The 24,501-nt window shown below is 42.3% G+C and overlaps 1 protein-coding gene across 2 annotated transcripts in view; it reads right to left on the bottom strand.

Moving 5' to 3' along the window:
• LOC115123819 (PHD finger protein 24-like) overlaps positions 1 to 19,808 on the bottom strand; it is a 36,055-nt gene extending 16,247 nt beyond the window's left edge. For both annotated transcript variants that reach the window (XM_029653194.2, XM_029653186.2), the window contains exons 1-4: positions 19,426 to 19,808; positions 11,758 to 12,182; positions 9,800 to 9,985; positions 708 to 786 (exon numbers count right to left, since the gene is read on the bottom strand). In XM_029653194.2, the coding sequence (XP_029509054.1) occupies positions 708 to 786; positions 9,800 to 9,985; positions 11,758 to 12,180 (688 nt within the window). In that variant the 5' untranslated portion in view covers positions 12,181 to 12,182; positions 19,426 to 19,808. The remainder of the gene's footprint in view (positions 1 to 707; positions 787 to 9,799; positions 9,986 to 11,757; positions 12,183 to 19,425) is intronic.
• Between the last annotated feature and the right edge of the window lie 4,693 nt (positions 19,809 to 24,501).

Raw genomic sequence — 24,501 nt, forward strand, 5'->3', positions numbered from 1 at the left:
CATACAATGTGATTTTCTGGATTTTTGTTTTAGATTCCGTCTTTCAGAGTTGAAGTGTATCTATGATTTAAAAAATTACAGACCTCTACATGCTTTGTAAGTAGGAAAACCTGCAAAATCGGCAGTGTATCAAGTACTTGTTCTCGCCACTGTACATTAACAGGTACAGATTCCTGTATAGAGACATTTTTTTGTTATAGGCATGTGCGCATTACAAAAACAGAGAGCTTTTGGCACCTTTCTGTATTCAATGCGCTCAGAGGGTTGTTTCAGAGATACTTGAAGAGCTGTATGAGAATCAAATCAAATTTATTTATATAGCCCTTCTTACATCAGCTGATATCTCAAAGTGCTGTACAGAAACCCAGCCTACAACCCCAAAAAGCAAGCAATGCAGGTGTAGAAGCACAGTGGCTTTCCCTAGAAAGGCCAAAACCTAGAGAGGAACCAGGCTAGGAGGGGTGGCCAGTCCTCTTCTGGCTGTGCCGGGTGGAGATTATAACAGAACATGGCCAAGATGTTCAAATGTTCATAAATGACCAGCATGGTCAAATAATAATAATCACATGAGAACAGTTCTGTATACATGTACTGATCTATTAATCTGTCAACTGTGCTGTACCAAATAAAGCATACTTGTCCCGGCTTATGGAGATCTGTCAGCTATGAAATGTATTGTTCTCTAGAGCTGCAGCAGTATGACTGACCAGGGATGATCTTGCACTGCTTGAAGGTTTCCATTAGGCTGTACATCTCCTCTTCAGTCAGAAGCAGGTTCACATTGTCCTGTGGGAGGGAAAGGTCACGGTTAAATGGGGAGAGATCTGATACAAACTGGCATCTGAAGTCAAGTCAAGTAGAAGGTACTGGAAAGCAGCACAAAGTTAGCTTGGGCGGGATACCGTATACTGAGGTATTTGGAAATAGCCTCAGGATGTTTTTTTCAATACCATCAATACATTTTTATACTTATAGCTTATTTAAGTAAATACCTCCAGTCAACTTCTGCAAGGTCTTTTTTGGCAAAAACGACACATGGCCATCATATTTCTAATGTTTAACATAGAAATAATGTAGCCAGCTACATTTCCTAATGTTTTGCTTTAAAGTTAATCTTGCATTTTACCAGAGAAAAGTAGGCTACACCACAAAAAGTAGGCAACTGGAGGACAAAATGTGTCTAATGCCTAGTAAAAATTTAAATAAGAAGCATTTGTGTTTACAAAATGCAGCAAGATATCTTAGGGATTGAAAACTATAATAAGGGTTACATGGAGAAAATTGGACATCTCTGAAATGAAAATGTCCCTCCCTTGACCAAAATATATATATATATATGACCTAAACCCTCCCTCAAAGTTGACCCTCCCCTATACCCAAGATAGTAATTAAAACAAAGCTCATTCTAAAAATGTAATCAAACAATTACATGACCCTCCCATGGACTAGATTTTTTTTTTTTTTTTTTTACTAAAACCCTCCTCTTGATTGAAATTGAAAAAGCATGACCCTTCACCCTCCAATTTTACTCCAGGAACTTATTCTGTAAACTTCGATCCATTCCTTACGGGTTTTATCTTTTTTCATTGTGAAAAACAAATATCATAATTTTGCGTTAACGCTTCCCCTAAGTTTAACTTGCTAGTTAACTAAGTAAGTGGTTGAATTAATGAGGAGATGGGGCATCATATAGTGTTCGCTTTCTGCTGTGTTTGAGAAGTCTGTACAGCTGCTATTATTTCCTTGCATTTTTTCTCCTCTCTGTTCTTGTGCCTCTGCTCTCCCCCCCTCTTCTCCGAGCAGAGCAGGCAGGGCATAAATTCGGTAGCTCCTACCTATATGTATAAAACTTTGACCTTTGCAATTCACTTATATTTGTTTGCGCTCGTTAGAATATTTAGCTAGCATGGAAATTCTCTATTACTTCTGCAAATTTGGTAATAGACACCCAATGGGATTTTGTGAGTTGTTTTTGGTGCCCCATTGTGTACTAAGCCAGTAATACCATAAATTCCAGGATGAGAGAAGGACGGTATGACAATGTGAAAATCTGGATACCGCCCAGCCCTAGCAGAAAGTGTGACCCACTGCATGCGCTATAGTGGCGTGTATCATAATTATTTGAAGTGTTCTGTAGTAGATTATATGTTGTGTGCCCTTATGGATTAATGTGCAGTGTGTCTGAATGCATTAAGTTCAGCATGCGTCATACATGTTCCAGAAAGCCTTGGTGTGCTTATTATGCCGTTTCTCTGAAGCTATTATTATCAAGTATGTCAAGTGCATGCGCTGTCGTAAAATGGCTGCTAGATGGTTTTATAGTATTGCTTCTTAGAACCTGTCCTGGAATTAACAACCACGGTAACAGGAAAATATAAGCCTAGCAGCCATTTTACTACACTCCAGAGAGGTGATGAGTCTGAATGTGCACCATATGTCTACCTGATTCTGTCTACCATGCTGTTCACGCTAAAAAGAGGGAGCAGTTCAGGTCGAACACATTAAAACTTCAATTAAGTGAATTATCTGCAGGTGTGTGGTGGATGCGGAGGCCCTCAACCCTGATGAGCAGGTTGAGAGGAGGCAGTTGGAGGACAGAAGGTAATAATTGGGTTGATTAATTGGCCATGATGGGTGAAATCTCTGGGTCACCCAGGGTTATGAGATCACATGAATATCAAACCAACTTGATTTCCAGTAGCGTCACCCACCAAAATATATTTAGATTAAAGCTTTACGCACTACTATGGAGCTTGAAAACAGGATATGGAGTCCAGTGCTCTTTGGGCTTTCACTAGCCCCTTTAAGGAATCAAATAAACAGTAGCTTCAGGAAAGATGGGAGTAGTGCAGTGGTTCCCAAACTTTTTATAGTCCCGTACCCCTTCACACATTCAACCTCCAGCTGCGTACCCCCTCTAGCACCAGGGTCAGCGCACTCTCAACTGTTTTTTACCATCATTGTATTAAACATAAGAATGAGTGTCACTTCACACGAGGCAGTTTGTGACAAAGAGCTCTTATAGGGCCAGGGCACAAATAATAATAATTGTGCTCTTTATTTAACCATCTTACATATAAAACCATATTTGTTCATCATAAATTCTGAATAACAGGTTAATGAGAAGGGTTTGCATGAAAGGATGGACATAACTGTAATGTTGGGTTGTATTAGTCTTAAATAATTTCCCACACAGTCTGCCTGTATTTAGTTTTCATGCTAGTGAGGGCCAAGAATCCACTCTTACATATGTGCGTGGTTGCAAAGGGCATCAGTGTCTTAACAGCACGATTTGCCAATGCAGAACGCAGCCCAATCCAGAAATTCAATTTTCACAGAACTGCTTGTTGCAATTGTTCAGATATCTGTAAGTGGACTGGAGGCATGGCATGAAAGGGATAACGAATCCAGTTTGTGTCACCCGTTTCGGGAAAGTACCTGCGTAATTGCGTACCCAACTCACTCAGGTGCTTCGCTATATCACATTTTATATTGTCCGTAAGCTTGAGTTAATTTGCACACAAAGAAATCATACAATGCTGGAAAGACCTGTGTGTTGTCCTTGTTAATGCAGACAGAGAAGAGCTACAACTTCTTAAATCAGCCTCAGTTTTGTCCCGCACATTGAATACAGTTGCGGAGAGTCCCTGTAATACTAGATTCAGATCATGCAGTGAGAATTTTAAAAATTAAAAAAATGTATCACCCAGATAGGCCTGTCGTCTCATCATCATGGAAGTGGTCAGACAAGTGAAAATTATGGTCAGTAAAAATGTTTTTAAAAAGTGTCAATACTTTGCACCCCCCTACTTTGCCCCTTGATAAACAGCACACAATTTAGAGGCCTTGTTTGAACAAAGTTAACCATTTTCACTGTAGTGTCCAAAATGTCTTTCAAGCTGTCAGGCATTCCTGTGGCAGCAAGAGCCTCTCTGTGGATGCTGCAGTGTACCCAAGTGGTGTCGGGAGCAACTGCTTGCATGTGCGTTACCACTCCACTATGTCTCCCTGTCATGGTATCTATACAGATGGCGCAAAAGCCAACACATCTTGACCACTAAAGTTAATTTGATGTCACAAAGCTGTCCAGTACTTTAAAAATATCCTCTCCCGTTTTCCTGGTTTACAGTGGTTTGCAGAAGAGGATGTCTTCCTTAATTGACCCCCTATAAACATAAAGGACATATACCAGTAGCTGTGTCAGGCACGCCACGTCTGTTGACTCATCCAGCTGTAACGCATAGAATTCACTGGCTTGTATGCGAAGCAGTAATTGTTTCAAAACATCTCCTGCCATGTCACTGATGCGTCATGAACCAGTGTTTGATGAAGGCCTAGGCCTTTTTATCCCCAGCCATATCTGCAGCAGCAGGAAGAATTAAGTCCTCCACAATAGTATGGTGCTTGCCTGTCCTAGCCACTCGATAGCTCACCATATAAGATTCTTCTAGCCCCTTCTTAATAATGGTATCTGTTGCTTTAATAAGTCTTAATACTCAAAAGTCGTCTTAATTCTCGCTCAAAAAACTGATGTGGCTTATTTTTCAAATTGGCATGTTTTGTTCCTAAATGTCTGAGCAAGAGTGAAGGTTTCATTGAGTTGTGAAATAGTACTTTTGCACATATAACACACTATGGCTGAGGAAAGGTACTACTCCCAATATAAGTGAACTCCAAATCAATGTAGTTCTCATCATATTTGTGCCTTTGATGGTCTGTTGTTCGGTGCTTTCCTGGGTAAGGGTGCAGTAGCTCTTAGGCTGCATCAGATTCACAACTGTCAGTGTCCATGCTAGCTGGGCTAACAACAAATGTAGAGTTACTGATGCTGGCATTGGATGTGCTCGTGGAAGCAGAACAACTTGTGTCGTCGACAGGTGCAGATGTAGTACTGCTGGTAGTAGCAGTACTACCAGTAGAGCTGGTCCATAGAGACACATACGTGGGCCTTATTTTATTTGAACCATTTATAAATTTGAGCAAACGGAATGAGCAGCAGCTACGTTTGGCTACATACAAACTGTTAGTGGAATACCCACTAGAGAGTAACGGTTAATGTGTTTGGATGTTAATTATTTGACTAGGCTACCTGTATTTGACATTTGGTTGTTATTCCGCTGAACACTTGATGGCTCAATTTGATTTATGTTAGTGAAACGTGGCTACTCAGGCGAAAAAAAAAACATCACTCAAATGTACAGCCACGTTGGAAAATATAAAAGATGTACTGTTTGAAAATGTGAAAGGCCAATATTTTGATTTGTCATACCCCCGACGGCATTGCACGTACCCCAGTTTGGGAAGACCTGCTTTAGAGAGTTTATTTATCACACGTATGCTAAGTAGTCCAAACTCTGCCTGCCAGATATCATAACAGGGGGTCTCCGAACAGGAAAACATCAGAAGAGGAGGGGATGAAGAGGTGGTGAATCAATCTGGGGGCTGCTAGAGACAGCCTGCTGGGTAACATTAGTACTTTAGTATTTCTGAGGATTGCGTAAACACACTGCATTCAATACGAGTCAACAAATAATCCCATACTTGTGAGTGCATTGATTAGCCTGCATGGTGACGGAGTTTCCTGGGCCTGGCAGTCTTCCATACTCACTCTCACTCAATATCCACCATGATCAAATCACCTCAGCACTGGGAGACTGTTGACTTCATGTTTGAAAGAGCAAAATCTGTTCTGTATCTGTACATAGTGGGATGTGTTGAACTTGGTGTATAATTAAAACACCACAACCCACTTTCTTGGCTACTGTATGTATGTGTATTCTCTGGCAGGTGTGTTAAACTATTGCTCAAGATCAGTTCATGGTGAAAATAATCCCATTTGAAATCCTCAGGGAGCTATAGTAAACATACACTACGTGAGAAAAAGTATGTGGACACCTGCTCATTGAACATCTTATTGCAAAATCATGGGCATTAATATGGAGTTGGTGCCCCCTTTGCTGCTATAACAGCCTCCACTCTTCTGGGAAGGCTTCCCACTAGATGTTTGAACATTGCTGCAGGGACTTGCTTCCATTCAGCCACAAGAGCATTAGGGAGGTCGGCACTGATGTTGGACGATTAGGTAATTCATCCCAAAGGTGTTCGATGGGGTTGAGGTCAGGGCTTTGTGCAGGCCAGTAATGTTCTTCCACACCGATCTCGACAAACCATTTCTGTATGGACCTAGCTTTGCGCATGTGGGCATTATCATGCTGAAACAGGAATGGCCTTCCCCAAACTGTTGCCACAAAGTTGGAAGAGCAGAATAGTCTAGAATGTCATTGTATGCTGTAGCATTAAGATTTCCCTTCACTGGAACAAAGAGGCCAAGCCCGAATCATGACAAACAGCCCCAGACCATTATTCCTCCTCCACCAAATTTTACAGTTGGCACTATGCATTCGGGCAGGTAGCGCTCTCCTGGCATCCACCATACCCAGATTCGTCCGTCGGACTGCCAGATGGTGAAGCGTGATTCATCACTCCAGAACGTGGTTTCCCCTGCTCCAGAGTCCAATGATCACTCCAGCCGACGCTTGGCATGGTGATCTTAGGCTTGTGTGCGGCTGCTCGGCCATGGAAACCCACGTTATGAAGCACCCAACAAACAGTTATTGTGCGGATGTTGATCCAGAGGCAGTTTGGAACTCTGTAGTGAGTGTTGCAACCGAGGACAGATGATTTTTAAACGCTTCAGCACTCAGCAGTCCCATTCTGTGAGATTGTGTGGCCTACCACTTCGTGGCTGAGCTGTTGTTGCTCCTAGATGTTTCCACTTCACAAGAACAACACTTACTGTTGACCGGGGCAGCTCTAGCAGGAAGAAATTTGACAAACTTACTTTTTTCAAAAGGTGACATCCTATGACTGTGCCACATTGAAATTCACAGAGCTCTTCAGTACTGAAGACTCCTACCGAAGGTGGCTCCCCTTCCCGTTCGGGTGGCGCTCGTCGCTCGTCGTCACCGGCCTACTAGCTGCCACTGAAGGTGGCTCCCCTTCCCGTTCGGGTGGCGCTCGGCGCTCGTCGTCACCGGCCTACTAGCTGCCACTGAAGGTGGCTCCCCTTCCCGTTCGGGTGGCGTTCGGCGGTCGTCGTCACCGGCCTACTAGCTGCCACTGATTTCCTCCCCCCCCTTGTCTGTTTATTGGTTACACCGGTTGTTAATTTGGATATTAGTTGGGCTTTATTAGCCAGCCGGCCCGCCTGCTCTTTGTGCGGGATTGTCCTATGTGTACTTGTCATGCACGCATGTATGTCACGGCTGTTTCGTGTGCGTGAGCTGTTTTTTGGATACAGTTTAGTTCCCCTGTGGGTTGGGGTATTTGTGTTGAGTGGCGTCTGCTTTTTCACCTGGTCGGTGTATTAAAGACGTGCCTACTCTGAACCCTCTGTCTCCTGCGTCTGACTCCTTCCTCCACTACATCCCGGACATTACAAGTACGGCCATTCTACTACCAATGTTTGTCTATGGAGATTGCATGGCTGTGTGCTCAATTGTATACACGTCATGAATGAGTGTGGCTGATATAGCCGAATCCACTAATTTGAAGGGGTGTCCATATACTTTTGTATATATAGTAAAACAACAGTAATAAATTGGATGACATGCCCTAGATATTTCTGATGATATTGTCATCTCCCGAGTAACACCTGGAGTTTTTTTATGTATGTGTTAATCCACAATCCAAACAAGTTTAAATAGGTTATTCTATCATGAGCACTTTGGGGATTTGTGCACCGAATCAAATTATAACATATTAAAAGTAATTCCTTTTATGTTACAAAGACCCTTAAGCAATAACAATAAAATGTAGGGACAATGTTGCTGTGACTTTCTGGTCCCCTTGACAGTGGAAAAGTCTAGTCAGAAGTGACAGCAGCATGAGCTCTAACCACTTCAGTCAAAGCCCCAAGCCTGTGGATGAGAAGAGAGGTGATAATGGCAGAACACCAAAGCTGTGAAATTAAAATGTCAAATGGGGACATAGCTAGACATTTTGAATGACTGTACTAGGCGATAAAATAAATTGTATTTGTTTCTGCAGCGTTGACAAAGGTTCTTTGGCTGTCCCCATTGGATAACCTTTTTTGGTTCCACTCTTTGGGGTTCCATGTAGAACCCTTTGTGGAAAAGGTTCTACCTGGAACCAAAAAGGGTTCTTCAAAGGGTTCCCCTATGAGGACAGCCAAAAACCACTTTTAGCTTCTAGATAGCACATTGAGTGTAGAGCTGAACTCTTCTGAGATGAAAAGGTGTCTTTTTCTCACTGTCACCCTCTTCTACTATCACTCTTCATCTCTTCACTTTCTCCTTCCCCCAAACTAAATGCCTGCTCTTCAACCGATCACTGCCCGCACCTGCCCGCCCATCCAGCATCACTACTCTGGACGGCTCTGACTTAGAATATGTGGATAAATATAAATACCTAGGTGTCTGGTTAGACTGTAAACTCTCCTTCCAGACTCACATTAAGCATCTCCAATCCAAAATTAAATCTAGAATTGGCTTCCTACTTCGCAACAAAGCATCCTTCACTCATGCTGCCAAGCATACCCTTGTAAAACTGACCATCCTACCGATCCTCGACTTTAGTAATGTCATTTACAAAATAGCCTCCAACACTCTACTCAACAAATTGGATGCAGTCTATCACAGTGTCATCCGTTTTGTCACCAAAGCCCCATATACTACCCACCACTGCGACCTGTACGCTCTCGTTGGCTGGCCCTCGCTTCACTCTCGTTGCCAAACCCACTGGCTCCAGGTCATCTACAAGTCTCTGCTAGGTAAAGCGCGCTCCAGCAGGTATATCTCACTGGTCACCCCCAAAGCCAATTCATCCTTTGGTCGCCTTTCCTTCCAGTTCTCTGCTGCCAATGACTGGAACGAACTGCAAAAATCACTGAAGCTGGAGACTCATATCTCCCTCACTAGCTTTACGCACCAGCTGTTAGAGCAGCTCACAGATCACTGCACATAGCCAATCTGTAAACAGCCCATCCAACTACCTCATCACCATACTGTATTTATTTATTTATCTTGCTCCTTTGCACCCCAGTATCTCTACTTGCACAGTCATCTTCTGCACATCTACCACTCCAGTGTTTAATTGCTATATTGTAATTACTTCGCCACCATGGCCTATTTATTGCCTTAACTCCCTTATCTTACTTCATTTGCACTCACTGTATATAGACTTTTTTTTCTTTTTTTTCTACTGTATTATTGACTTTATGTTTTGTTTATTCCATGTGTAACTGTGTTGTTGTATATGTCAAACTGCTATGCTTTATCTTGGCCAAGTCTTAGTTGCAAATGAGAACTTGTTCTCAACTAGCCTACCTGGTTAAATAAAGGTGAAATAAATAAAAAAATTAAAACACTGATCTTGGGCCAGATAGGAAAAAGTCAGTTGGCAGAATTGTGCTGCATAGTATTTGGGTACATGGTGTGTTCAGGTTCATAATGTGTGTGCTGTTAGTGGTCAGAGCATTGGGCCAGTAACTGAAAGGTTGCTGGTTCAAATACCCGAGCTGAAAAGGTGAAAAATATGTTTGTGCCCTTGAGCAAGGCACTTAACCTTAATTTGTACTGCTATGGCTGCCCTGTAAAATAACATGTCACAGCACCAATCCGGTGTATGTGACAATAAAACTATTTTTTTCTTCTTTTTTAACAGTAGCGGGTATGACTCAAGGTAAAAAAAATAGAGATACAAAAAATGTAAAACAACTTTGTGGAGCGTGGTTGGTCCATGTGAATAGCCAATGGGAGGTTCAGATTGAGTGACTCACGCAGTAGTAGCAGCTCCAGCCTGTCGAAGTGTGTGCTGTCTCCCTCATCTCCTGCAGGAGTTCGGTGCGCAGGTAGCCCAACTCCCTCAGACAGCCGTCATGGAAGACTCGTGTGCAGGTCCTGCAGGGGAACAGGTCGTTGGCCGTCCACACCTCACACACCTCGCACATCTCATCATTGACCGGCTGGAGGAAAAGACAATTAAGGTCACTAGGTTAAAGGGCATACTCAAATCATAAAACTCATTGGGGTTTGATGCCTACGTAGGAGGACTGCGAGTTCTATTTCAAATCAACTAGGTGAAAGATGCATCCGTAGGTCTGTGAAATTCACTCACACGCAGACTCTCAGACAGAGCAGCTTTGAATCAGATGGCACCATGATGAAGTCTAGCGGTCCAGTCCTTGAAGATAAAGTCTTGACTGGGTATTGGCTTGATTAAACAGTGAATACAAATAATTATGCCATTGTCTGCTGATTATGTCACATACTCAAATATTTTTATTTATGTTTGGATTCAAAGCTTAGAAAGCAATGATTTCTTTCGTAGTAATTTAATACGTTTGGAGTGACATTCTAGCAGTATCGGGTTTAGTCTCCTCTGATTTCAGGTCTGTCCCTCAGGACTGTATTTACAGGAGGTACACACTTGACTGTCAACACAGTGAAAATGATTATAGTGGGAAGTTTGACTAAAGCACAGGAAGTTATTATTATTAGAATAATAAGTTAGATTCAATTCACTGTCTGTGTACTTACCTTTTTAACCATAGATTTTATCCTATCATGGTCATCTGGACTGACCTTGTCAAACCTGGTCCTTGACAGGTGACCATAGCCAGAAGGAACCATACCTCCTCCATGCTCAATACTCAAACCCATGAATTATATCCCACAGACAGTGTGGTCTACACTCATCACATTATGAAACGGATGCAACTCAACAGTAGTTTCCAACTAGCTTGTCTTCTCATTATGTGGGAGGATTCTTATTATTCTGAAGAGGCTGATCGGAAAGGAGAAATGACTATTGGTTCTACCCAACCAGGAAGGAGGCTGAAACTGCTTTCCAATATCACAATTATAGCAGATTTTTTTGTAACTCCTTGATGAATAATTATGATTTTTTTTTTTACTCTTATGCCAAGTATCCTACAGCTCCAAATATAAACAGTGTAATTTAGGTCTGATCTGTAAGTGCTATAGTAATATATGCCATTCATTTTGTTGCTGCTATGGCCATCCGTTTCAGTCAGATGTTAATGTTTTATCTTTTCCTCTCCAGTCTGACCCTGGAGCTCGTATTATTGTAGCATATCATTGTTAATTGCTGCAAGTAGTCCACTCTCTATTCAATTTGGTATATCTGATGAGCACCATTAGTGATAGAAAGCATAACAATCCTCTCTAAGAGTCCTATTATAACAATGTGCTCTTCCCAATAGCCCCAACCGGCTGATTGGTCATCTGGTACACTCCTGAACCCCGCCCCCATCCCTGACCACATCAGGATCCCAATTAGTTAGTTATGGTGAGGCAGGGCCAAGGCCTCCTCTCTGAGACAGCCCGAGTACCCGCCCACACCACAGCACGCGCGCTCTATGAAGAGCACTTAGACAAAAATTATATCGTGGCGTGGAAATAGCTGGTGTGTTTAATCATAGTCACATGCACGGGATAGACATGGTATACACCGTCCAACGAAATGCTTCCTTGCTCATCTATAAATGCTTATTTCACCTAAGGTAGAAAATGATAAGACTCACCATACTTAACAGTTGTTTAGGTCTCTTTTCAGTCAGAACATCAACTCAACTGGAATGCATGGGAGATAATACGGTTGCCATGGTAATTCCTTTAAAATCTCACACTCATCTTTAAAATTCCAAGATCCGGGGATTTAAAGAACAAAGTGTGGATTTAGTCAAAGTAAGCCCTTTATTGTAGAATAACCTACCTGCTCTCTCTGTCCCAGTGCTATTTCAACAGGCTGGTCATCATTGGCATCTCTCTTGGGACGTACAAATGCAGGTGGGATGAGCTGATGGCCGGTCTTGTCCAGATCCTCAGGTTCCACCCCCTTCCCATCCCGTAACCTATTCCAGGCCTCCTGGTTGACCTTACACTCGTCCCTGGTGGGAGCCGGACCTGGAGCAGCAGCTTGCTGGGAGGTCCCAGAGGGTCCCACTTTGACGTCTGCCTCCCCGTGCTCCCCCTCCTCCTTTGGATTTGGTAGTGGCAAGGATTCAGCCGGCCCCTCTCCAGATCTTTCCCCCTGGTTTGTTGTGGTTGGAGGGCGTTCCTTCATGCCCTGCTGAAAGGCAGAGACGACCGAGGTGCATTTCTGCACCTGCTGCTTCTTAGACATGAGCACTCCCATTACTATAGATAGAGAGGGGGGTGAGAGAGGTGTTCATTACTGCGTGCATGGCATAAATATCGGTTGAGCGATATGGTTAATTAGACTTGCCATTTTATCAAGAGTTACTATCAAACTGATATACTGAACAACTTTGTGTGGTGTTTGTGTGCTTGCATTACATGTCTTGCTCTTAATGGTTCCATTCTCAGGCCTAGTGACATATGATCCATCACCAGATTGATGAGCAGACGCGGCTGAGCTCAATCACATCCCACTGGGCACAAATGTCAATTAAACATCTATTCCACTTGGTTCTAACATAATTTCATTGAAATAGAAACACGTAGAAACAACGTTGATTCAACCAGTATGTGCACAGGGGGATGAAATGGAGCAGTAAACATAAACCAACAAATGAAATGGATGGGAATCGTAGAACAAAACCCAGTAATCTCCAGACAACAAACACAACACATGTAACTAACTACTTAGCTCATTCCGCTCGGTTTATAAGTGACCATGAATTCCATTATTGAAAATGGGGCAGTTGGATTCAAGTTGATTACACGGTACTTAGAGGACACATGTTGTGATCTGAAATCCAATCCCATTCATCCAGAGTACAACAGGAGTCCTTCCGTGACTCTGTCCTCTCCTGTCATTCTCCAGTTGAAGGGCTAGAGGCTTCAGTTCTTAGGGCTTTTGGTGTACTATTCCCTCCTGCTCAATGACAGGATTTGGAGGACACTCTCTCCTCACACCCATAGCCCTTTACTGATACAGACTCCTTCCGTGGACCTCCACTAACTAGCAGCTCAGACAGACAGAGACAGATTGTGAACACAAGCTCATCAAAGTCCTCTAAGTGACAGGAGGCGATAATTATGCTGGTGTAATTAACCTCACCCAGTGATGAGTCCTTCCTCCCTTAGCTCAGAGTGTTGAGGTGATGGGGGACGGGTGACACAGAGACGCAGTGATGAGGCTTAGGAGCCAGGATGTGTCTGCGGAGTGGTCTGTCTGTGTGCTGTCTCATATTAGATGGTATTGAAATCAGGAGTAATGGTCATCTTTGTTGAATCTACTCAAAATGTACCGAGGAAACATACGATTTGTCACGTGCACAGGATATAACAGGTGTAAAACAGTACAGCGAAAATGCTTACTTGCAGGCTCTTTCTCAACAATGCAGTATTAAATATCAATGGAAAGAGGAAATCATTTAAAATGTTAGCTAGTGTAAAAGGTGTTTCCAGACACTAGAACTAAGTTAAATGAAAGTGAAGAGCTTTGCACTGTGAATAAGGAGAGGAAAGACCATGCTGAGGATCATATAAAAACATGAGCAGGTTAAAAATAATAATCATCTCCTTTGCTCATGTCAGATATCTTCTATGATGGGAAGTCTGACTGTATCTGGGAATTGGAGCTCACATATTGCTGCAAGACTCATGGCACCCGGTTGTGGGAAGAGTCTATAGAGCTCACAGGGCATCTGAGGGAAACCACAGGGAGGCTATCGCTGGCTGACCAGACCTGGCACACACACACTACCATCCTGACTACAGGGCCTGGCACCCCCTGATAGATCTAATAAATAATCCGCCTCTCATTACTAAACATCTTCCCCTGGAGCTGGAACTGCTCATAGAGAGACAGAGCAGTGTAGCAGTCCTCACCGTTTTGAGGTTAAAGGGGCAGTGCAATTATAAACATGATTTTCCGTTTTTTTTAAATGATATTTCCAAATAACACTCTGAAATTGTGAAGATTACATAAAATGCCCTTTGTGTGAGCCGTTTGGAGAAGAAAAAGAAAACAGAATTTCAGCCTTTTCAGGAAGGATGGAGTTATTGGCCCACATGATGTCACAATGTGATCTGATTATAATAGACCAATGACTGTTCATCTGGGTAAGGGAGTGGGCTCTAGAACATCCTATCAGCCAATCAAGGCTGTGTGTAACGTGTACACTGGGAGTCGGGAAGCAAGTACAGGGAGTGAATTTAATAATAAATAGACGAATATGGACAAAATAAGAAACATGAGCAGCGTACAGACATAAACACAGTCAATAACGCCTAGGAAAAGAACCAAAGGAAGTGACAGTTACAGGGAAGGTAATCAGGCAGGTGATTGAGTCCAGGTGAGTGATGAGGCGCGTAACGATGGTGACAGGTGTGCATAATAATGAGCAGCCTGACGACCTTGAGCGCCAGAGAGGGAGTATACGTGACAGTACCCTCTCCCTGACGCAGAGCTCCAGCCGTCGACGAGAGGTACGATCCCGGAGACCAGGAGCGAGTCGATAGATTCTGCTGAGGCGCGGGGGCCTGACAAACCGGATGAGGCATGGCGAACCTGTCGCGCAAGCTGAGGTATGGGAGCCTGAGCCAGCTGAGGCATGGAAGCCTGATGAGCCAGCTGAGGCATGGAAGCCTGATGAGCCAGCTGAGGCATCCCCGATTTCTCCAGTACCTGGACCCGACATTACCTACACTAACAAAAATAATAATAACGCAAAACACTCCCCGATGCTCCCCTTTGGTGAGGCGTTATACTGTAACATGTTCACTGGGAGTCGGGAAGCAAGTATAGGGAGTGAATCATTTAATAAATAAATGAACATGGACCAAACCAAGAAACACGGGTAGCATACAGACATGAAACAATAATGCCTAAGGAAAGAACCAAAGGGAGTGACATAGGGAAGGTAATCAAGCAGGTGATTGAGTCCAGGTGAGTCTGATGAGGCGCAGGTGTGCATAACGATGGTGGCAGGTGTGCGTAATAATAAGTAAACTGGCAACAATGAGCACCAGAGTGGGCGAGCTGGAGTAGACGTGACAATGTCTGTAAATATCATCCCATTTGTTTCCTAATGCCTGCACGACCACTGAGCATTTCAAGGGCCAAAACAGGCTCAGGGAAATAAATTATTAAACAGTGGTTTAGACATAGTGATTACTTAAATGAATAACAAAGACTGAGTGGGGGTTTTAACTTATTTATTTATCTTGTGGAGGCAAGTTGAAGCTGACAAGTTGGTCAGTGCTTTGTACCATAAAGGAAATTGAGAAATATTCCACTGGTTGTCTAGCAGGTCTGCTAAACCAAAGCTTTTGCCAAGTAACTGTCACAAAATAATATACTTCCCCTCACACTTGGCTGGTGTTTTAGTAAGAATGTTTTACACGAATCTTACCTCATGAGACACTCAGAATGTGTAGCCTATGATCCAGAATTTACTCCAGTGAAAACGACATTTATTTACAAAAGGGGATAAAGACTCAATATGTCTAAGATGGCAACAACCTTTATCTTTTGGCCCACATACTACAACTCAGGCTAATATGTAGGGGATGAGTGCTGTGGTTCCGTCAGGCTGGCTTCTCACTCGTTTCCTACAGGAGCAGCTGGGTCAGACCACTCTGAATGATTGAAATGCCCCTGGATACTTTTGTGGGGTGGGGGTGGATGGAGCGGAAAACATGGCCACTCCTTGGGGCCGGACCTGACATACATGCACGGCAGAGAGAGAATCCCAGTCTGAATGAGCTGCACTGCGACAGCCTGAATATTCTTCCACTAGGTCTTGAGATATGGGTTTCATTCTAGGCCCTTTTATTGGCACTTGTATCTTTCATATTTTTCCGTTTAACAAGACCCGTAATACCTATGAAGAACTGGGTATTACTGTAGTAAAGCAAGAAAAACGATTGTGCAGTGTTTTTGGCAGAGCAACAGCATAGTGAATTTGCTCAAGCTAAAAGAGGAGCACTTTCACATGCAGTGACCATCTCTGAATGTAATTTTGTGAATGAGTGGTCAACACACACTGTTAGATGTCTTACACTACTACTTACTCAATGTGTGGATCCAAGTGTGGATTGTTTTCTACAGAAACTTCTGAATCAGTTTGATTAGCTTGTTAATTTTAACTAAGACCTCAAACTGTGTTTGCGCTCTGTAGAAGCAAGGCACCCAATGGTGGTGAACAAGATGGATGACGCTCACTGCACCGTCTTGGTGTAGTTAAATATTGATCATTTTGGAGGAAGATAAGAGCACCATGGTGCTCTTTAAATCCCTCTGATCTAGCGCTCACTCCCAGTAATCCTGTATGTAGGCTGTCTACACTCCACTGGTCAGACATGATCTATCAGAACGAGACCATGTCTGGCTCTGCCAGGCAGCTCTGATGGGAGTTATTGGGTGTTATATAGAATCTAGTTTTGTCCCGCAGAGACATTTTTTGGCAAAGACAGAGCATATGCCAAACAGGAAATGAATCGTGGACTGGAATTAGAATGGGTTGAATCCTGTGAGCCGTGTATCAGGGGCAGATCAGGACACCTTGGTTCTCCATTAGTATTCAGTCTGACACCTCCTCTGCACAGGTCTCTAAACACGTTTTATGTGCGTAAAGTCATACCGTATAACAAAAATAAATCATGACATCTGTGATGGAAACAGGAAGGGTCGGTACAGTTTTATAAATGTCGAAAGACAATTTATTCGTTTGACACAGTGGGATCTTTTTGTGCCTGTAAAATTATTTATGCGACAAATTGAAGTGGAAACGATTTCTTGCTCAATTGTTGATAGAATAACCATCATGTAAAGGCAAAGTTGCGGTCATCCCACTCGGCACAGACATCAATTCAACATCATTTCATTAAAATGGTGTGGAAACAAAGTTGATTCAACCAGTGTGTGCCCACTACAATTTGAAAAAGCATGCAGTTTATTAGGCTACAGATGAAAGTTAGAATGAACTTCACAGGGTGGTGAAAGTGTATGGTGATGAGCTTGATGCTCCTTCACAAATAAATATCTAGGGTCATAATTTGTATGCAATGACATCATGTGTCTCTCTGTGTGTGTGTCCTCACAGTCCCTGCCATTCCATGAGATGTTGTTTAATCCGTTATTTAATAAAGGTCATTTTGCTATTAGCTTGAGTAATTGGAGATGGGAGTGCCTTGAGAGCATGCGCACAAACCTGATTGGGTACGTTTGCCCTTTATTGCAATAGTTTGTGACAAAACCATCAATAGATTGCATTTTCCAATGGAAACATTGAATTTGTTTTTATTTGGTACATGAGAACTTATCAAGAGTGGTTTTTATGTGCACTGTCGTCACACACAGCCTTTTATTTGCAACAAGTCAGGTCGATGGAAACAAACCTCTGCTGGGAAAAATTAGACCCCCCATGCAGATTTTATATAATATTCGCATGAAAATCTGTCGCAAATTGGATGGAAACCTAGCTACTGTGGAATGTCATCCAAGTTTAGCGCCTACATGATTTCTTTTCCCTTCCTGCATTATACAAACTGGTGGATTTAAAAGATTAGTTCAATGAATCCATTTTCACAGTAAGGCTTGAGGTTCTAGGTCTGACTAGAGTTGTGACATGTTTCTCTTCACAGGTCCATTCTGGGTATGTGCTGATTAGAATCCCAACCAGTCCTCCTTTTCATGCTGGGATCATTGGGGGGAGGGGGGGGGGGCACAAAGCGTTCATGGGAATGAATCCTATTTAGCCAAAGATCTCATCCACGGACCCACAGAGCAAAGACCTGGAACTAATTACACTAACAAGTTCGCCAATGAGCAGAATGGTTTACAAAATGTACACAAACACAACCACACACACTGGTAAGCATACACAAAAATGGCAGAGACAACGTTTTTTTTTGGAAACACAGACCATCACGCAGAAGCTGTATAATCACATCTGTGTGAGGCACACTGCCATAGTTCTCTGTGCATGCAGAGAATGACTGAGACCAAATCTCCTTGCCCTGCTGGGACTCCTCATCTCTGGTACACCGAGAACACCTCTTCTCTTCTCTGTCCTAGAACCCAACAAAGACACCCAGCGGGCTGACAACTGTTTGGTTGGTCCCAAAAACAAATTCTGTTTGTGTGCTGTCCATGGTGCACAGACAGAGGCGCCTGGAAGTAGAGGAATTTAAATCTAAATGCATCCTTAGAGAGCAGCTCCTATGTTGGCATTGACAGGCTGCCAGGCAAGCAGAACGGCTGTGCCAGTCAATACACTGAGGCTGAGAGAAGAGGACAATGGTCACTGTGAGAACGGCAGAGGAACATGCACAAGCTGCAGGGATCTGTCGCAGGCTGTTGAGCATGACTCAGTCCAGGGATCCAGAACTCCCTAGGTACAGGACCTGTGTTGACCCCAGGATTACCACAGGATGGGACATACTACCTGGGGTAGTATTGAACTCTGTTGCTCTGTTCTGCTCTGTTGCAGGTAGCCTACATAGTGGGACATGATTCAGCCTTTGGTCTTGAGGAATAGCAGGATGTTATTTCCCCCCACCCACACGACTAACTCCTTTTCCTGCCACCATTAATTGAAGTGAGCCATCCTACACTGCCCAAAGAGAGGTTATGATGCACAAAATGATCAAACGTGGCTAGGATCTACCCCCCAGCTGAGTGCCGACCTAAATCGGCTGCGAAACGTGCTGTATTCCAGCCAGTATAAGTGGAATGATTCCAAATATTTTTCAAATGAACTGTCAGTATGCCAACATTCCATACAAACAATGCAGTCAATCAACAGCCATACAGTAGCTGAAATCAGTTGATGATAGGACTTAATGCAACAAGTACTGATATTTTATCATAACACTGTTTTCCTAGAAAACAAACATTGAGACATTTATGGTCTGTTTACATATATTTTAGAGGCTATTTATATTGGTATAAAACCAGTTTAATGTATTTAAAATCATATGACAATATTTTAGGTTGACAGTAATTATATTACACAATCTCTGATATACATCAGATGCCTTACTTTCAAGTTCCTGCATAAGAAAAAGCAAGAATTGCATCGCCTATGCCACAACTACCATTCATTCAAATTAGACTGGTTTGGATTTCTCCCTGACCACAATGGCTGCCATTTTCATATAATTTTGGAAATTGGGGCCATAGCCACTCTAGTAATTGAATAGGATATCTGTGGTTTCACCCCTATAGCACACACATAGCGTTGCGAAGGCCTTGCTGACACCAGGTCACTATATCCAGCCTATGAATGTTTAGTTTAAAAACACAGCCATCAATCATTGGCAGATGAAGAAAAATGCTATAGCCTAGCTCCTGCAAATCACCGAGAAGCCTTTTCGTCATGCATTAAATTAAATGCAACTCTGAAATGTGTTATGCAACAATTTTGCTTTTGGTCTGTATGTCATATTGAAAATAAATGGAATTTACCTGAGATAAAATCGGACAACTCTCCACCGCGATTTGGGACTTTTTTTCCTTGTGTCTCACGAACAGCTACCCAGCATTGCAAGGCTTCGATTGAATGAAAAGTACGCGTTTAGCCTACACAAAATAGCCTGGATTTCACAAATATATACTGCAAATGTGACACGAATTACCTATCCGTGATAAGAGTGACAAGAGTCCGTCAAAACGCTGAAGTGGACAGCTCCAGTGCTGAAATATTTTTCTTGACACTTGCACGTGTGGAGAGCGACAGTGCAGCTCCGCCAAGAGGAACGCGCCCTTGAAAATGCAGCCGTACGCACAGCACAGTTACAGCCAGAATAAAGAACCATGGAGCAAGTGCTATGCACTAATCACACCCACACTAACACGCCTTGCTAGTCAATCGAAAGCATCGAGGAGCTAGATAACTTGTAGGCTACTAAATCTACCTTCTTGATTGGCCGGGACCAGTTCCAAAAAAAAGAAGTTTCCGCCAGGATACACTTATAGCCAATAACCTCCCAGAAAGGTTGAGAACGTCATGTAAATTGAATGTGGAGGCTTTCACAGCCCTCACTCACTGCTCTCATGGATCAATATCATCAACTCAAAACAACATGATACAATCTGGAGATTTAATGGAAGCCTATAGAACTATCTGTTGACACACAGTTCGGGATACTCATCGGTACAGCACAAGACATGCAACCAAAGGACTCTTCACAGTCCCCAGGTCCAGAACAGAGGCTGGGAAACTCTACATGGAACTCTGTGCCACCCCTGGTAACTCAAGCTAGCAATAAAACCAGTTTTTTTTTTAAACAGATAAAATAACACTTTACTGCACAAAGGGGCCTGGAGAGACACAGCCATATATATATAAATATATATACACAATGTATTAGACCTAGATATTGTGTGTATATGCTGACATGTAGGCTGTGTGATGTTTTAAAATGTATGTATTTCAGTCCTTGACTAATATGTTCTGTACTGTGGATTATATCATGATTCATGTGGACCTCAGGAAGAGTAGCTGCTGCTTTTGAAGCTGCTAATGGGGGATCCTAATAAATACCAAATAGTTCAAATTGAAGTTCAGGCATCTTCCAAATTCATTGGAAATTATATTTAGACACATTCAATTGCAGTACTGCACATTTGAACAGAGAAGAAATTCAAATGAATATCATAAATTGTCGTCCTTGTGCCTGAACACTCAGCTTTAAAAGCCCTCAGTTTCTGAGCACATCACTTCACTAAGATTGCCCTTTCTACATATGGAGGGGAGTGTTTGGACAGTGAAGCAACATCTTTTAATCTGGCTCTATATTCCAACATTTTAGATTTGAGATGCATTTTGTTGGATGCATTTGCGGTTTGTTTTGGATTATCTTTAGCCCAAAAGGAACTGAATGTTGTAGTATTTTGGAGTCACTTTTGTCATAAGTAAGAATAAAGGATGATTCTGAACACTCCTACATTTGTGTGGATGCTACCATGATTATGCATAATCATGAATAATGATGAGTGAATTTACAGAGGCACAAAGATCATACAAATGCTAAGCTCCCCTGTTATTGGAAAGAGGTTAGTTAGCATGTTTTGGTGTAGCCTCTAACCTTTATCATCATTATTCATGATTCATTTTAAATCGTGGCATTATCAGGATTCATTTATACATTGTTCATAAACATCTTATCTACTCACTTAAAAATAAATTACTTATTCAGTTACTATTGGGCAAAACATAACACAAAACAAACTGCAAATGCATCCAATGAGTTTGTAGAGTCACAAGCTTGATGTGGTCATTGCGGGCAAGGAATATGGGACCAAATACTAACAGCTTTTGACATTAATACCCTTTAAGTGACTAGTTTCCTTTACACTGATCGGGTGGGATGGTGCAATGGAACAAATTATTAGCAGTTCATCCACAATGCAATAGCATTTTCCATTAGCATTAATTTGGCTGGATTTAGGAGAATAGCCTTGGCTGCTTTTCATGCACCCTAATGAACAAATGCCCCAGCACCATACCAGAGACAGGGTGTCACAGTCTCCTATCCCCTTGTTGCATTGTTGCATTGCCTTATGGTTGAGCCAAGATTAATGTGAGTGAGTGTATGCTTGCTTCCTTTGTCCTTTTCTTATACAGAGCATCAACTCAAGTATGATCCTTTACAATGCCTTTCATTCTTCAGTGTCCTTGCCATCTGCGATCCTTGTGACCTTGTCACTGTCACACTGTAGATGGAATTTCCTGAATGGTTGACTGCTCAGGATTCAAACCAACATAATGAAAAGCACATCCACGCTCTCGCTCTGTTCAAAAGATGATTAATAAAATAAAAATGTAATTCAATTATCTGTTTTATCAAACAACCCCAAAACATTAATTCATCAAAGGGCAATTCAAGGCTTTCATCTGTTGTATACCATGCAAATAAATGAAGATTTAGAGAGCACAAAAGAGAGCTGTCTATTATCCAATATGTTTTAAATTGGAGATTTTCAAAGGTTATTAAAATATTTCGGTGTCTCAAGATTGATCTTCTTTAATTACCTTTTTTGTTCAAGCTGGACTGTTGCATTACAATTACTGATATGCCCACAGCCTCTCCTTCCAAGTGCAGTTATACTGTATCTGTATTTTGTCCAAGACAGCTGAGACAACGATACCTATCAGGGTTCTTTCACAGTGTACTCAAATCAAATCTAAATCAAATCAAATCAAATGTTATTTGTCACATACACATGGTTAGCAGATGTTAATGCAAGTGTAGCAAAATGCTTGTGCTTCTAGTTCCGACAATGCAGTAATAACCAACAAGTAATCTAACTAACAATTAAAAAACTACTGTCTTATACACAGTGTAAGGGGATAAAGAATATGTACATAAAGATATATGAATGAGTGATGGTACAGAGCAGCATAGGCAAGATACAGTAGATGGTATCGAGTACAGTATATACATATGAGATGAGTATGTAAACAAAGTGGCATAGTTAAAGTGGCTAGTGATACATGTATTACATAAGGATGCAGTAGATGATTTAGAGTACAGTATATACGTATGCATATGAGATGAATAATGTAGGGTATGTAACATTATATTAGGTAGCATTGTTTAAAGTGGCTAGTGATATATTTTACATCATTTCCCATCAATTCCCATTATTAAAGTGGCTGGAGTTGACTCAGTGTCAGTGTGTTGGCAGCAGCCACTCAATGTTAGTGGTGGCTGTTTAACAGTCTGATGGCCTTGAGATAGAAGCTGTTTTTCAGTCTCTCGGTCCCAGCTTTGATGCACCTGTACTGACCTCGCCTTCTGAATGATAGCGGGGTGAACAGGCAGTGGCTCGGGTGGTTGTTGTCCTTGATGATCTTTATGGCCTTCCTGTAACATCGGGTGGTGTAGGTGTCCTGGAGGGCAGGTAGTTTGCCCCTGGTGATGCGTTATGCAGACCTCACTACCCTCTGGAGAGCCTTACGGTTGTGGGCGGAGCAGTTGCCGTACCAGGCGGTGATACAGCCCGCCAGGATGCTCTCGATTGTGCATCTGTAGAAGTTTGTGAGTGCTTTTGGTGACAAGCCGAATTTCTTCAGCTTCCTGAGGTTGAAGAGGCGCTGCTGCGCCTTCTTCACGATGCTGTCTGTGTGAGTGGACCAATTCAGTTTGTCTGTGATGTGTATGCCGAGGAACTTAAAACTTACTACCCTCTCCACTACTGTTCCATCGATGTGGATAGGGGGGTGTTCCCTCTGCTGTTTCCTGAAGTCCACAATCATCTCCTTAGTTTTGTCAGCTCACACTGCCAAACAGTGTCCGTCAGAGACTTAAACGGAATGTTTAGAGGCCAAATGTGCTGCCGCAAGGAGATTGTTCCAGATCATTGTGAGTCATGATTGAAATATTAACCAAAAAAAACTTTTCAGAGAATATGGGGAATTTTCTTTTTACTCTTCAGTTCAACGCAGTCCCCATCAGAGGACCATCAAAACTCAATAACAGAGTGAGCAGACAGTATAGGAGGAAAAGTGAGTTTAGAACTGACGTGGTGCTGTCAAACCTATTTAGTCGAACATGATTCAATCATGTAACCGGAGGCTGTACAGCATAAGACTTTAAGTGCAATGCTTCACTATAGGGAAACTCCCAACCTTGGCGGTTGGTCTTTCTTCTCTTTTCAAATAGCTACGATAGAATATTCTAGTAGTGCAGGGGTTTACACAAAGAGATAGAACCCTATGGGTTTACACCCCTCCAAAAATAAATCAACGACCTATATATGACTGACCCTGGAGTGTGTCATTCTCTGAGATAACATTTAACCTCCTTTTTCTAAACTAGGTTAAAACGGTCCTTCATGGTTTGATAGGATTTAAAATGGAAACATATTTGTGCATCCCTATGTTACTGTATTGTGTTGATATTTACTAAATGAACTAAAGTTTTTTAAAAAAGGAACGTTTCTTAACTGCGTTGTTGGTTAAGGGCTTGTAAGTAAGCATTTCACTGTAAGGTCTACACCTGTTATAGTCGGCGCATGTGACATATACAAATTAGATTTAAACATGAATAGGAGGCGGTTGTAAAAGTATAGTGATGTATGTTGATGCCAGGACTGTAGCCGAGCAACTAAAACAACTGAGTTAGAATTACTCCAATTTGTGAATTGTTGCTCTTGCAAAGTGTCATGTCTCGATTGGCACTGTGCAACTGTCCTTATAGGCCCTTCCTTCATAAACCTGGGAGATAGAAACAGCTGGTTACACCACCTTACCAGACATAATAGAATGTAATGGTAATTGGATTAGGGTCCTAATGCTGAAACGCGATAGAGACTACTACAGTCAATAGTCTCCGTCATTCAGGTGTCTGAATCACATTTATTCACGCTATAGGCACTGAAGCTAAAAACGACAGACTATACTTTAAAACACTTTTAAGCTACATTGTAGCTAATATACAGTTGAAGTCGGAAGTTTACATACACTTAGGTTGGAGGCATTAAAGCTTGTTTTTACAACCACTCCACACATTTCTTGTTAACAAAGTAGTTTTCACA

The sequence above is a fragment of the Oncorhynchus nerka genome, linkage group LG4 (assembly GCF_034236695.1).
Source record: "Oncorhynchus nerka isolate Pitt River linkage group LG4, Oner_Uvic_2.0, whole genome shotgun sequence".
Taxonomy (NCBI): Eukaryota; Metazoa; Chordata; class Actinopteri; order Salmoniformes; family Salmonidae; genus Oncorhynchus; species Oncorhynchus nerka.